The following is a 16,183-nucleotide window of genomic DNA, read 5'->3' on the forward strand; positions in this document are numbered from 1 at the left end:
GAGGCAGGCAGAATATTTTTATTGTTAAATATTTCTTATAACACCACAGGATAAAAAATGATTAAGGTGCACTTCCTATTCCTAAGAGTGATTCTGTTGTAGAATTGTCATGCCAGGTTTATATTAGAGAATGCAATGCACTCAGACTGTGAGGAACTTGGCAAAATAACTTGAATATATTGGTCAACAATTTGAGACCAAAATCCCTTTCTCTTTTTACTAAGTTTTTTCTAACATATCTAACATATGAATGTATTATCAATTTATCATTGTCCAAGAACTTTAGTTTCCAAGATTGGGTTGATAAACAGCAAGAATAACGTTACAAAGGAAGAGAAAAAAAAGATAGATGCTTTCATTTAATATTTCTCAGTTAAAATAACAGCAGGTAATATTCTCAGAATGCTGACTGTACTGAGTTTTTTTTTTTTTAGAGAGAGAGAGAGAGAGGATTTTTTAATATTTATTTTTCAGTTTTTGGTGGACACAACATCTTTATTTTATTTGTATGTGGTGCTGAGGATCGAACCCAGTGCCCCGCACATGCCAAGCGAGCGCGTTACGGCTTGAGCCACATCCCCAGCCCCTGAGTTTTATGTCCACAAAAATCAAGCTCATTTCTACACGCAGTAATTTTGCCAAAACCAGTACCTGGGTTTTTGCAGAAGCACGTGTTTCCTTTGGTATACAGCTTATCTGACACAGTCTAATTACCTATCTCAGAAGCTATTCTCAGACAAAGTTTCTGAGACTGATCTTGAGGATTTTTTTTAAATCTCTTTGCCTGAGGATACTCTTAGGAAAACATAGGAAAAATAGCTCTGAAGGTCAGGAATTGTTTCTTTAAAAATGGAGAAGGCCCAGGCTATTGTGCAAAGCAGGTGCTAATTTTCCACTCCAGCACTTCCTACGTGTTGGAACATTTGAAAAGAATCCCTGTCTATGAATTCTGTCTCCCCAATAGAGGCTTTGAAGAAGTTGATGGATAATGGCCCTTTAGAAATGACTGGAGTTATGCTTTATCCTCACGATCTCACTGAAATGATATTTCAGCTGAAAGCTCCATCAAATTCTTTTTCCCATGAATGCAGAAACCTTTGTAAACATGTCTGCCTGGCAATACAGACCCAAGGACCTTTGCTTTTCAGAATTTAGAAAAGTTAATGCTTTTATTTTTCTCAGATTAAATGTCTGTTTGCTATGCTCTGATACATGCTATTTTCAATGTATAATGAATAATAAATAAATACTGTTGATTTTTTTAAAAGTCTGACACAGGAATAGGGTGTTTTGCAGTTTCATCTACAGCAACAAATTTCGAAAGCGAACTTTTCAAATTTGTTGCTTAAATTACTGTGCTTAACCTTAAAATGTTTACAAGATTAAGTTATTAAATTTATCATGTGGCTTATTTGCTTGGGGAAAGAAAGTATTCTAATCAATCTGTTTTCAATAATATGTTTTACATTGAAATGTTTCTTTCAGTGCTGGTGTTGGAAGAACAGGCACATATATTGTGCTAGACAGTATGTTGCAACAGATTCAGCATGAGGGAACTGTCAACGTATTTGGCTTCTTAAAACACATTCGCTCACAAAGAAATTATTTGGTGCAAACTGAGGTATGGTTTAAAAATATATCTTTATTTGTTTAAGGTATGGAAATGTCATTAAAACATAGATGTGTTCATCTCCTAAGATGGTCATAGTGCACTACACAAATTGGGTGGCTTAAACAACAGAAATGTATTAGCTCACACTTCCAGAGACTTAAAGTCTGGAAACAAGGTGTTGGCAGGACCATGGTCCTTCAGAAGCATGTGGGAGGATCCCTTCCTGCCTCTCCCAGCCTCTGATGGGCTTGGAACTTTCTTGGTATCACTCCAATCCCTGCCTCAGACTTCACTTGGTACCATCCCTCTGCGTCCAGAGGGATGGTACCAAGTGGTTTTCGTCATGAAACCAGTCACCATGCTATTCCAGTCAACCTCATCTTAACTAATTACATCTGCAGTGATCCTGTGCACAGTGAAGGCCACATTCTGAGGTACTGGGAGTTAGAGCATTGATGTATCTTTTGAGAGACACAGTTCAATCCACATTACCAGGTAACAACAGATATGTTACAGATGGGTCATTTAAATTTTGTCTGTTTTGTGACCAATTGAAGAATATCTTTAGGATGACACTAGTAACACAAAGGAATCAGTGGAACAATCAATACCCATCCCGCTATCAAAATCCTCAAATTATTCATACATATATCAAGCTAATGGATTCATGTTCTGTTTAAAAAGCATGAATGACACTCAAGGTTTTTTTTAGGTCCACATAATTTGATCATATATAACACAGGCCAGAGTCTGCATATCTGCATTTTATTCTCACTATTTCTAAATAAAAATAAATTTAAATTGAAACCTAGGGATGTGAACTTGAAAAAAAAAAATCAGAAAACGAATGTCTAAAGTGGGCTTCAAAACCAAATCAGACTCCCCTCAAGGATGTGAACTTGAAAAAAAAAAAAATCAGAAAACGAATGTCTAAGTGGGCTTCAAAACCAAATCAGACTCCCCTCAAAGAATGACTTTTGGGACACAAAAGACCAGGGAACTTTCATACATGAAATATGAGAGAACTATAAAAACTGTAGATAAAATCCAACTAAATTGTACATGGCGGGCTACAATGAGAGTTGGAGTGGTTAGAAAGGAAAAGGGGAAGTCCATCCAAAGTTTGTGAGTCAGGAAAGCCCTCCAGGAAGTATAAAAATGTCTAGTTCCAAGGAGTCACAGAGGATATTGCTTTGCCTCTCCAAATCTTCCCCCTTTCTACTCACAAATGAAAATGTATGATATATAAAAAAGGTAGGAACAGAATAGGTCATTTCTTCCTGAGTCACCTCCTCCCCTCTATCTGACTTCTTGCCATGTCAGTCAGCAATCTCTGTGGGATCTCCCCACTACCGCCATTTTGTTAAATTCTTTTTGTCTGTCAATGGAGGATACTAGTTTCATACCTAGATACATATGAGAAAATCTGAAGTAATGTTTCTATTGTCATTGTTTTGCCAGGAACAGTATGTCTTCATTCATGATACCCTGGTGGAGGCCATACTCAGTAAAGAAACAGAGGTGCCAGATAGTCACATTCACGCCTATGTTAATGCACTCCTCATTCCAGGACCAACCGGTAAAACAAAACTGGAGAAGCAATTCCAGGTGAGTTCCCTGGATGCTTCTTGGTTGTCACCACAGAATTGAATGTCTCCATATCTTCTCATTTTACTTGACTAAGGCTATGAGGACAGGTTGACGGTTTTGTTGGTGCAATAGCTTTGTGTTTGAATCATCTTGTTCTTTACAACAGGTTATAGCACCACCCAGTAAATTTCAAGGAGAAACTTAATTCTGAGTGGCAAGAGGAAAAGTTCTGGGAAACCCTAGACTAACTTTTATAAATACACACTTGGCCTGGGGAAGGAGGGTATAGAGCCTACAGATTGAACAGACAGAATTCATAATACAAAGCATATAAGTGCTCTTTTTGACTTGAAGGGGGAAAAAAAAAAACAGACCACTTTAACATGAGTGCTGTGGCTCAGGATGTTCCTGCTGCTCTTTGGAAAAGTCTGTGTCTCACTTCAATCCCTTGGAGTACAGAGCAGGCCACACCAGAACAATAGCTATTCAACCCCAGTTTCTCCCACTCCTGACTGGAGGCAGCTCACCAGAGAGAGGTCATGTTTTGTTTGATGCCATCCTCCCAGGACACTAGCTCCCTGGCTTTCAGAAATCAGTAAGCAGAGAAGTTGGAAACTAGGTATTATCAGACCTGCAGCAGGGAATGGAGGATTTGCAGAATCATAATTTTTTGGAGTGAAGGTTGTTACTTTGTTCCACGATATTTCTATACTATCCTCTGACTTCTCAGGATTCCTGGAGAAACAGGGTCAATTTCTGAAGAAAGAGTATATAAGAAGAATTGGGATGACACTGAAAAAAAACCAGGAGAGTCAACAAATGTTGAGATTCTACTTTTTCTTCTCTCTTTTCCCCAGCCAGTAACAAAAATTGTTAGCCACTATGAACTCCCTCAGGCCCTTTACCTTCTCATCACTATCTTCTGTGCTCCTGGGGGTGTAAGAGGAAGACTGGGTTGGATGATAAACTTAGAACATCTTGTCAGGAACACAAATGCTTTGCTTAGCCAGAACTGAGTCATAAAGAAATGCTTTTGTTGAAAAAAAAAAACACAAAACATGCAGTTTGGATTCCTGAAACAGATAATAAAGAGATGTAAAACATTAAAATCAGCCTGTCAGGATGGCTTCTGCATAGATGAAGAGCCATCCTAACAGCCTAATTTTAATGTATGCCACTTACTTTCAGCAGAATTCTCATTTAAATATGATTTAGCCCTACACAATTACATAAAATAATTGATATGGTTTAAACAGAATAATCTAGTGTGAAAATAAAAAATGTAAGGTTCAAAGAAAATGAGAGATAAAATTTGACTCCCTTTCCTGTTAGCAAGATAAATAGGGAAATATAAGTATGTATGTGTACTGTCCTATAGAAAATATTCATTCAAGTTTATTCATAGAAAAATTTCCTTGAAACAGTTATTATATCTATTTATCTGTTATGAGTATTAAAAATTAAACATCATTGACTGCTAATTCACTATAGAAGCCCTTACATGTGCACAATAAGAAACATGAAAGAGAGATTCATTGTTACAAAGCATGAAATAGCTAAACATTGGAAATATCTCAGACTATCTCAATGGGGACTAGAAGAGGAGAATGTAGATTATTTGTGTATCACAGTACTAAATAGCAGTAGAAGCAATGAATAGAATCTAACTACCTACATATATATGTATGCACACCCACAAGATTTAATTTGCCTCCCAACATCTGCTGAGATTTAAGTAAAGGAAACAGAGGGTGCACTTGTAGAGGAAGCGAAGAGGAAGATCCTCTTGAAGCTGAAAGGTGAACTAGTGAGTGTTCTCTGCTTCTTCTACCTCTCCAGGTGTAAAGCACCAGGGAGTTCACTAAAACCAGGTTCAATTCAAGGAATCGTTGGGGAAAAAGTCAATCCAGCACATTAAGTATCCTGTTGGTCAGGTCATATGTTCATGCATGCTTGCTTATTTGGTGACTTAAATGAAATAAACTGTACTTTTCCCTTACTCAGCTCCTGAGCCAATCAAATATACAGCAGAGTGACTATTCTACAGCCCTGAAACAATGCAACAGGGAAAAGAACAGAACTTCTTCTATTATCCCTGGTAAGTTATATTGAATCTGGGAAAATCAACTTTTTCGCAATAAAAGTCTTATAACTAATTTGCCAATATTTGTATTCCTTGGGACAAGTGTTATTCGCTCTGATTATATGTTAGATCTATTACTATATTGTTGTAATTTTACCTATTGTTATAATTTTACCTATTTTTAAAAAGACTCACAAAATCTTTCTTCTATCTAAATGAAAAACATATTTTAATGTACAGCTTTAAGAATCACAGACACCCATCTTGAGAAATGTAACTATATTTTGCACTTAGATGTTGAGGGAGTATGGTACAGTGCTGTGAGAATAGTTTTTTGTAATGAATGTTCTGTGTTCCAGTGGAGCGATCAAGGGTTGGCATTTCATCCCTGAGTGGGGAAGGCACGGACTACATCAATGCCTCCTACATCATGGTAAGTCAGGGACATCCCTGGGGAGACTGCTAGCAGAATCAGCACCAGAGTGGGTTGACAGCAGACAGGGGCAGCACCGTTAGTAGGCATAAGTCAAGTCAATGACTGCAGGGGCACAGCCTGCCGCAGCAAGTAGGAGTACCAGTGTTCCTCCACGTTTGTGTGCTGGGACTGAAGAACCCCAGGCAGCCTAGATGGGGATATTCAGGAACCCAAACTCACAATTCAGGTCTGATAAGTAGACATAAAACTCACACTTGCCCACCTAAGAGGCTCCATTTTATTCAGTGCAGAGCCCATTGGCAGACCCGGAATGCACCTGCTTTAGCAAAGCCCAAGTTTATTGAAATTACCAATCCAGGTATATAGCACCATTCTAGCCCTGCACACAGGGCTTGTTTGGGGACCTGGATTTCTAAAGATGAAACATTTTCCTTCTCATTTAGATCTTCTGTGTAAGGGACGGGTGCTTGAGTAGATTGTTTTAGTTAGCTTTTTGCTGCTGCAATCAATAGACCTGATAAGAACAATTTTACAGGAGGAGAGTTTATTTGGGGGCTTATGGTTTCAGAGGTCTCAGTCCATAAACAGTTGGCTCCATCCTTGGGGATCCATGTGAAGCAGAGCATCATGGCTGAAGAATGTGGTGGAGGAAAGCAGTTCAGGACATTACCTCAGGAAGCAGAGAGAGAAACTCCACTCGCCAAATACAACGTATTTATTCCAGAGACACATGCCCCACTACAATGACCTACCTCCTCTAGATACTTCACTTACCACTCAGTTAATTCTTATCAGGGGATTAATGTACTAATTTGGACATGGCTCTCATAACCCAATTATTTCACCTCTAAACCTTCTAGTATTGTCTCACATAGGAGCTTTTGGGGGACACCTCATATCTAAGCTATAGCATAGATGTTGTGTGACCTTCAAACGGAGCTTGGCTTTAGACTAAAGGCCCCTAACTACCATGACAAACATCTGTTCTATTTATCCAACAAAAATATTATTGAAGAATATCCATGCAGGAAATATTTAGATGTGTGGTAAGGGGGGCACTCTCAGGGGGGTAGACATGGGATCTGAAAGTACTCAGAGCAGGAGCCAGAAGAGCCCTTATTTTAACATGTAATAGCATGGAAATTGTGATTAATCTAGGATACCAGTTTCCAGGTTTCTGCAGCAAAATCCGATCGATTCATGTTTTATAGAGGCAGCCAGGGTGAGTGGACACGGAAAGTGCCCTGATGTGGGTGTACAATTTAGCATTCTTACACTGGAGTTTGTGGAAAATGAGAATTTTAAACTCTGCTATAGATTATTCTATCTAATGTAGGAAACACATTCCACATGCCATTTTGGTAAGTCTGCTCCTAGAAGTGATAGGTAAACTAGACTACAGTTCTTAAACTTACCATGACACTTAACATCTTATGCCTCCACTTAATCATCTATAAAATGGGGATCACAGTTCCTGTCTCATAATATTGTCTTAAAGAGTAAAATTCTTAAGAGGAAGAAAACTGTCTGTACCTAGCATATAGGAAGTACCCAGCAAGCATTGGCCATAATAACCACATTATTATTTGTACACACAATCTAAAATTTAAAAGATAACTTTGGGTTAAGCTCCATGAACTTAACAAATGTGTTTTCTGAATGTTTAGTCATATGCCAGGTCTCTTTTTACATTTTCTTTGGTTTTGTAGGGTTATTACCAGAGCAATGAATTCATCATCACCCAGCACCCTCTTCTCCATACCATCAAGGATTTCTGGAGAATGATATGGGATCATAATGCCCAGTTGGTGGTTATGATCCCTGATGGTCAAAACATGGTAAGTCCCTTACTTCATATTTATTTCTTTCCTTACTTGGAAAACAGTAGCTCACAGAAATCCACACCAACGAGCAAAGTAGTTTTATTTTTTACTCGTAGACTAATATCAGTGGAATCATACCTTCCATTCTGTTGAACTTGTTTGGTTCTACATTCTCTTCTCTGTAAAGACATATTTAAATGAAAGTAGATAAAATTAACTTCAATATGTGTATTTGTGACACTACTTAAGAAAATTAGAGTTATAGCCATGAATGATGTCAATCTATATTCTTAAGAAATTCAGAGATTCCCTTAATTTAAGAAAGTCCTTCTTAACTTGTTTTAAAGATTCAATTGGAATAAAATTAACTAGAATAGGTAGGGTTTTTTTTTAGTATCAGAAAATCAAAACACACCCATTCTTCTTTTTATGTGTTTAGAGAACCCAGAAACTAAGACTAAATTAATATTTCATTTAGGCTTGCATATATACTTTTCAGCTCTTGTTTATAAAGTTATCAAATGAAGTTAGAAAATTGCTAAGCTCTTAAAATTTACTTAAATCTTTCCAACTCACTTGTCAGTAATATAAGCAGCAAGCTTACTATTGACATTAATAAGCTATGGGCACAAAATAACAAAGCAAAAATTGGGGTTCTTGAGTGTAATATTTGATTTCACACATAAATCTAATTTAAAACATTGGAAAGATTTCAATAGTGAATTTTGTGATTCAAAGTAAAATTTGAACTGATTCAGTCAATTAACTTTATTTTAGAACCTGAATTTTGAGACTTTATTTTACTAAAATCTAGACTCTTACTTAGTTTTTACTTTTCCAGGCAGAAGATGAATTTGTTTACTGGCCAAATAAAGATGAGCCAATAAATTGTGACAGCTTTAAGGTCACTCTTATGGCTGAAGAACACAAATGTCTGTCTAATGAGGAAAAACTTGTAATTCAAGACTTTATTCTAGAAGCTACACAGGTATGAACACAAGTTACATGACAAACTTTTCATTTACCTGTGTTTTATAAACATATGCTTACTCAAGGATCTTTCTTAGAAATTAACAGACTTCTGATTTTTTATGAATTGAGATAATTTACTCAAATAATCAATATTCCATTTCTAAGAGCTTTCAGAATCATTTCGTTTTCAGAATCATTACAGAATCAAGCAATTAGTCATTACTAAACTATACACCTGTTGACTTTTATATGCATAAGAAATCAAAGATCTCCACTCTGTTGCTGAAAGAAATTTTGTTTAAGGTAACACAGTAATAAATTTTATTTGTTCTCATTTTTGTGTTTTAAGACAGACTCTTATCTTGTATTCTCCTCAGTAAAACGGGGAAAATGTTACCCACCCAAACTTAACTGTTCTGCCAGCGTACAATGAATTGATAAGTGAAAAATATGCTTTGAAAAAGTTTAATAAAATAATCTAGGATTATTTTAATAAACTCTCAGTTATCTAGAAGACACTATTGCTATCAACAAGATAATATGTTGTTTTAATAAACTTTGCTTACATGGCATATATCTATTATTGGATTATTTGTCAATAATTACTTACAGAGAGTTGCAATGGAATACTAAAAGTTGATGATTAGGCATGTGAGATTCAGAGTATCATCTCAGGAAAAAAAATCATTCATTTTCTAAACAGTTTAAATGTTTGTTTTACTCTAATTCTGAAATTGGTAAACCATATATGCTGTATGAGAAGTTTCCTATTCTCTAAATATATGATGATCAAAATGCATATAATAAATGATACAGATGGATTAATAATGTGGACAGTATGTCAGTGGAATAGTATCCTACTTGATTAAAGAAAACAAGAAAAAGAATGTGTTGATTCTAGGCCAGCTGATGAGCAATGGGGCTGTGGGAAAGTGACTTAATTCCTTGATTGGAAAGTGAGAGGCAGTGACTCTTAGTATCCTAAGCTACTTTCTACCTAGGATTGTACCCTCACCAAGTTAGCAAAACCTTCAGGTCTTCCCTCTCTCATGCCTTCCTCCCATTGTTCTCCCCAGTTAGTAAAACAGCTTATTGCAAGAATATCCATTCAGTCCTAAAAATTATGAGATACCTTTATCTTGAGATACCTTTATCTTGCCATTCCCAATTCCTGATCACTGATCATGTCTAATGCCTAACTCAGCCTTAGGAAATCAGCAACTTTTCTCCTAATATTATGTATAAAGTAAACAAGAATACTCATGCATGAATGCCCCAATTTAGCACCCCAACGAACACCTCTCATCTGTAGAAGCCACCTCCTATCCACACCTTGATCACCCAGGAACCTAATTAAAGGATGGGCCACATTCTTAAAACAATGATTAAGAGAGAAGGAAAGACTGAGGTGGGTAGTTACATGACTCTCAGACATTTATAAGTGCTTTCCACCAAATATCACAGCATTTGAGGTCAGTAGAGAGGCAAAATCTACACTGAATAGACCAGGATTTATTTCATGGTATCTAGAAAGCTTGGATTCAACTACTGAACTCAAAAGCTAGAGATGTTATTTGTCATGGTGGCTATTTTTCAAATGTGTTAGATATTGCATATTTAAAAGAACATTTTAGTGTATGCTCAAAGTATAAAAGTGAAACAGAAAATTAACTGTGTGCCCACCACTGAGTTAAAGAGAAAACACATGTCCTTGACCTTGGACATTTCTCACAGGCTCACATTACATTCTATAACCTCCCTTCAGAAGTGGTCTCTTCCTGAATTAGTTAATTACCCTCTTGATTTCATTTATGCGTTCACCCTTTTTTGTTGTTTTCCTATCACTATTTTGATTAGTATTTTTTTTTAGCATTATGGAAGTTATATGTGTTTTTCAGAGATTTGTGACTTTTCCTCATTATAGATAGCATTGCTGACATTTATCCATGTATTTGGGTATGACTCAAATTCACTTACTTCTGTTGTTAATATTCCAGTTTATAAAATTTTATATTTTTTCTGTTCTACATTTGGGCTGTTACTTGTCTGTTTGGAGTTGTTTTTGTTGTGTTTTGGTTTTTGCTATCATAAACAGGTCTAGTATGTATATTTTTACACATATTTTATGCAACATTTTCTTTAGCCTATTCCTGGAAATTCCCTTTTCTGGGTCAGTGGATATGGGTATCTTCAACTTGTGTCAGCTTTACTAAGTAGTGGTTCTTCCCACCCGTCAGGAGTGTATGAGTGATCTGAAATTTCTCCATCCCCACCACTGCTTGTGGTGGGAAGGAAATGGCATCGTACAGTGGTGTGAGTTTGCATTTTTCTTGTTGCAAATGAAGTTGATTGTCTTTACACAAATTTATTAGCCATTGAGATGTCATCGTAATGTGCTGTTCATAATTTTTGCTCATTTTTCTACTAGATTCTTTATCATCCAGTTATTTATTTGTTGAAGATCTCTTGATATACTGATATTCTGGACACTAATTTTTTTCAGATACATATGTTGCAAATACCTTATCCAAGTTTGTGATTAGATTTTTTTTGGGGGGGTGGGGGACTTTTTTCATGATCTCTTTTGGTAAATGAATTTTTAAGTTTAATCCACACAAATTTAATAATCGTTTTCTTTTCTAAAGAAGCCATAATTTGTGTTTAAAATCCCCCCTTACCTGAAATCCTAAAGATAATCTTCTGCATCATTTTGAAATATTTTATATTTCCACCTGGAATTGATTTTTTACATTACATTTTATGAAATGAAACAAGGGTTCAGTTTCTTTATTTTGCATGTGGTAATTCTTGACCCTGCGTCACTTATGGATCAGCAATATCCATTCAGTCCTAAATTGACTTTCTATCTATGTATGGTCTTATTTCTAGCATCTTTATTTCATTCCACTGTTCTCTTAATTCCTCTGCCAAAATGGCAGTGTCTTCATCCAGATAGCACATAATAACTTACAATATCTGATGAGCTAATTCTCCATCCTCTTCTTCTTCCTTGGTAATATCTTGACTGTCTTGGCACTTTTTCACTTGCCATACCAAATTTAGTTTCTGGTACTTGTCTTTAAATGTAGCATTTAATTCAGTACACTTGAGGAAACCTAGGGCAGGGGCTTAAGGGATTTAATCAAGTTACATGTCTATTTAGACTCTTTTTTTATTATTGGTTATTCAAAACATTACAAAGATTGCAGAATCACATCGGTTACATATCCACATTTTTAAATAATACCATAATAGTAACTGTTGTATTCTGCTACCTTTCCTATCCTCTACTATCCCCCCTCCCCTCCCCTCCCATCTTCTCTCTCTACCCCATCTACTGTAATTCATTTCTCTCCTTATTTTTTCCCCATTCCCCTCACAACCTCTTATATGTAATTTTTTATAACAATGAGGGTCTCCTTCCATTTCCATGCAATTTCCCTTTTCTCTCCCTTTCCCTCCCACTTCATGACTCTGTTTAATGTTAATCTTTTCCTCCTGCTCTTCCTCCCTGCTCTGTTCTTAGTTGCTCTCATTATATCAAAGAAGACATTTGGCATTTGTTTTTTAGGGATTGGCTAGCTTCACTTAGCATAATCTGCTCTAATGCCATCCATTTCCCTGCAAATTCCATGATTTTGTCATTTCTTAGTGCTGCGTAGTACTCCATTGTGTATAAATGCCACATTTTTTTTATCCATTCATCTATTGAGGGGCATCAGGGTTGGTTCCACAGTCTAGCTATTGTGAATTGTGCTGCTATGAACATCGATGTGGCAGTATCCCTGTAGTACGCTCTTTTGAGGTCTTCAGGGAATAGTCCGAGAAGGGCAATAGCTGGGTCAAATGGTGGTTCCATTCCCAGCTTTCCCAGGAATCTCCATACTGCTTTCCATATTGGCCTCACCAATTTGCAGTCCCACCAGCAATGTACAAGAGTACCCTTTTCCCCACATCCTCGCCAGCACTTGTTGTTGTTTGACTTCATAATGGCTGCCAATCTTACTGGAGTGAGATGGTATCTTAGGGTGGTTTTGATTTGCATTTCTCTGACTGCTAGAGATGGTGAGCATTTTTTCATGTACTTGTTAATTGATTGTATGACTCTTGAGCAAAAAATAGAACTGGGACTGGAATTGAACCTGTCTCTCTGCCCTCCTCATAAGCCTTTTCCCACTGTCTTGCAAAAGTCTCCTCCTTTCCTTAGGGAAGTCTGAGTATTGCTGGTGTTTGAAGAGGTCTGTGGTATTTTCCAAACAAATTTTAGCACTGAAGATTTCTTTTTTTAACTTTAAATTGAGCTGCACAGATAACATCTTTGGTACATATTTTCCATGGTTTGTCAACATTGGCATGACATCAATAGGCTTATTTTTAAAATTAAAAAAAAAAACTAACTAAATCTATACACAGTAAATGTGGCACCACAATTGTTTCTTCCTTCCTAGGTAAGGGATGCGCTGCAGCTGTTACTGCTCACTCATGCATGCCATTGGATTTTATTGCCTAACTTATTCCTTATTTTCCCCAGTTATTCCACCATGAATATGATGAACTGCCTATAACCAATATTGCTTTTTTTTTTAAAAAAAAAATATATATCAATTTGTTCTTTCTTCTCACAGGATGATTATGTACTAGAAGTGAGGCATTTTCAGTGTCCCAAATGGCCAAATCCAGATAGCCCCATTAGTAAAACTTTTGAACTTATAAGTATTATCAAAGAAGAAGCTGCCAACAGGGATGGGCCCATGGTTGTTCATGATGAGTGAGTGTCACACTTTCGATTGTTTTGCCACCTGAGTTTCTTCTGGGTTTGTGAACACATCTGCTGTCTTCTAGCCAACCTAATGTTCTGGGCTACCTTTGATGATTCAGTCAGAGTAGATTACCTGCTTCTTTTCAGCAAGAGTAACACAGAACACTTCTCACTTCACTTCAAGCTCCTATTGAAGGCAGAAGTTGGGTGCACCATCCTAAGTATCTGTTCTTGCATTTTATGCTGAGAACTCTATGTGATGAGACTGTTTCCACAGTGGGATTTTTACAGTAAATACCTAACCACAGGGATATTTTTCAGCCACCAATTTCCCAAGGCAGGAATAAAATTGATATTCTTTTTATTTACCGGAAAGAGAAATCTTTATTCAATAGATCTTTGTGGGTTTCTGTTACAAACAAGCAAGAATACTAGAATTATATGCAGCGTACATATTAGGTAAATATTATAACTTGGCCAAGTCATTTTTAAAAATTTTTTGCCCATACCTTTTATAGCATAAGTAACAAATGCACAAGCAAATATTAAACTTGTATTAAGTATCTCATTGCTGATGTCATGCACATTTGGTAGTGTTTCCAATTAAACCATAATTCTATGCACCAAAAAGTAGAGACAAGTCACTGAATTTTTCTGGTTTTACTGCAAAATTTTCAAGGCTGTTTGCTCTGTGAATTCCAAATCAGAATGTTTTTGTTCCTCCCCTTTCCTCCAAGGCATGGAGGAGTGACAGCAGGAACTTTCTGTGCTCTGACAACCCTTATGCACCAACTAGAAAAGGAAAATTCTGTGGACATTTACCAGGTAGCCAAGATGATCAATTTGATGAGGCCAGGAGTCTTTGCTGACATTGTAAGTAATGGAGTAGTGAACCAAACTTTTGTTAGAAGGTACTACTTATTTCCTAGAGACTGTGGAAATCTTATTGTGTATAAGAAAGATTGTATTGAGTGATATTATCTTTAACATGTGGCTTTCAAGCTGAGTTACGAGGCTGTGTCTTCCAGAAACTTGAAAAATTTTATGTTTTTTGTTTGCCTTTTTACCAGATATATTATAATTTTCAAAAATATCTGCATTTGAAGTACCCACAAATGCATTTACCCAGCAAAATAAATGGTTATTTTTCTGGAATTCAAGTTCTGTTTATCCTCAAAGAACAGTTGATAGACCACAGAGACCTACATGTTGGAACCATTGGCTTTTTCCACAAGCCCAATTCAGTCTCTAAAGTTAACAAATGGGTGAACCTTTGTGATTTTAAAAAAATATGAAGTATGTGCATTCAAGGAGGAGACATAGCACATCTGATAACCACTCTCAACCAGTAATTTTGAAGTTTTTATTATTGTGGAAATGGAGTAGAAAGACAATTGGAAACTTGGTGCAAATAACATTAAGGGAAAAGTTTAGGTGAGTGCAAAACAATAGGCTGACCTTCAGCTTGTTGGCCATTTATGATAAGAACCTTATAACTAGATCACAGCAGAACACGCACACACCTTCTCTCAGAGCAGAGGGTAGGACCAGCTAGGCGAAGAGAGTGTGAAGAGTGCTGGGTAAATAGATCTGGTAGAAAGACTGTGTTCTGCATGGGTTGCTTGGCTGACAGCATATTGCAGTTGAGAACTCCCATAAACAGAATCATTGGATTTCATTGCAACTGCAGAAGAGAGAATAAGCAATTCATTTGTGAATAAGTTATGGCAGCCTAATGCCATAGCATTTCCCCACAAGTTGATGGAACTTCAGTACATAACTTTCTGATTCAGGGAAGCAAGTGACTAGGAACAGAGTACTTACCATTGGCAAATGTGTGAGGATTGACTTTCTAAGTCAATGAGTGTTCACTAATTGAAAAGCTACCTTAATATAATCATAAAGAGGCATTAATAAACATTGTGTATCTTTGCTAAGTATAGCAAATCCTAAACAGAATGCCCTACTACAATCAGGGATGGTCTGTCTGAAAATGGTCCTTCTTTTTACAAATGTATTTTTCACTGAGCTTCCTGTTTATAACTTCCCTCTCTGTTTTCTAGGAGCAGTATCAGTTTCTCTACAAAGTGGTCCTCAGCCTTGTCAGCACAAGGCAGGAAGAGAATCCATCCACCTCTCTGGACAGTAACGGCGCAGCTTTGGCTGATGGAAATATAGCTGAGAGCTTAGAGTCTTTAGTTTAACACTAAAGAGTGGGAGAAGCCCACATCTGAGCATTATTTTCCTCTTTCTAAAATTAGGAAAATCAGTCCAGTTCTGTTATTTGTTTACTTCTCCTCACTTGACAGTAACTTTCATGACATAGGATTCTGCTGCCAAATTTACACAATTAACAATGTGTGCCTTTTTAAAAGACTTCTTGTCATTCACTTATTATGTTTGGACTAAAATGATTAAATTTTACAGTATTTCTAAGAATGGAATTGTGGTATTTTTTTCCATATTGATTTTAACAGAAAATTTCAATTTATAGATATTAGGAATTCCCAACTACAGATAATGTTTGTTTTTAGTGTCAAGTTTTTAGCTGTATTTGTAGCAATCATCAGGTTTGCTAGAAATATAACTTTTAATATAGTAGACTGTAAATAAACCACTCTGTTCCCTGTGATATTCAACATTTTACAACTGCAGTATTCACCTAAAGTAGGAATAATCTAATACTGTAAATACTGCTCTAGTGTCTCCACAGACCAAATTTATATTTATAATTGTAGATTTTTATATTTTACTACTCAGTCAGTTTTCTAGTTCAGTGTAATTGTTTAGTTTAATGATGTGTAGTTCATTATCTATTCTTCTCTACAAGTCTCCTGATTTCGTATTGTGCTAAGTAATTAACTCTGTTTCAGCATGTAATTTTAACTTTTGTGAAAAATAGAAATAC

The 16,183-nt window shown here is 36.4% G+C and overlaps 1 protein-coding gene across 1 annotated transcript in view; it reads left to right on the forward strand.

Annotated features, from left to right (window-relative positions):
- The window catches only part of Ptprz1 (protein tyrosine phosphatase receptor type Z1), a 175,390-nt gene extending 159,271 nt beyond the window's left edge, over positions 1-16,119 (forward strand). Inside the window, exons 23-31 of the mRNA XM_076853511.2 lie at positions 1,486-1,621; positions 3,074-3,220; positions 5,207-5,300; positions 5,645-5,718; positions 7,431-7,559; positions 8,386-8,532; positions 13,142-13,284; positions 14,013-14,148; positions 15,339-16,119. Coding sequence (XP_076709626.2) covers positions 1,486-1,621; positions 3,074-3,220; positions 5,207-5,300; positions 5,645-5,718; positions 7,431-7,559; positions 8,386-8,532; positions 13,142-13,284; positions 14,013-14,148; positions 15,339-15,479 — 1,147 coding nt within the window. The 3' untranslated portion in view covers positions 15,480-16,119. The remainder of the gene's footprint in view (positions 1-1,485; positions 1,622-3,073; positions 3,221-5,206; positions 5,301-5,644; positions 5,719-7,430; positions 7,560-8,385; positions 8,533-13,141; positions 13,285-14,012; positions 14,149-15,338) is intronic.
- Positions 16,120-16,183: the final 64 nt, after the last annotated feature.

The sequence above is a fragment of the Callospermophilus lateralis genome, chromosome 1 (genome assembly GCF_048772815.1).
Source record: "Callospermophilus lateralis isolate mCalLat2 chromosome 1, mCalLat2.hap1, whole genome shotgun sequence".
NCBI classification, from domain to species: domain Eukaryota; kingdom Metazoa; phylum Chordata; class Mammalia; order Rodentia; family Sciuridae; genus Callospermophilus; species Callospermophilus lateralis.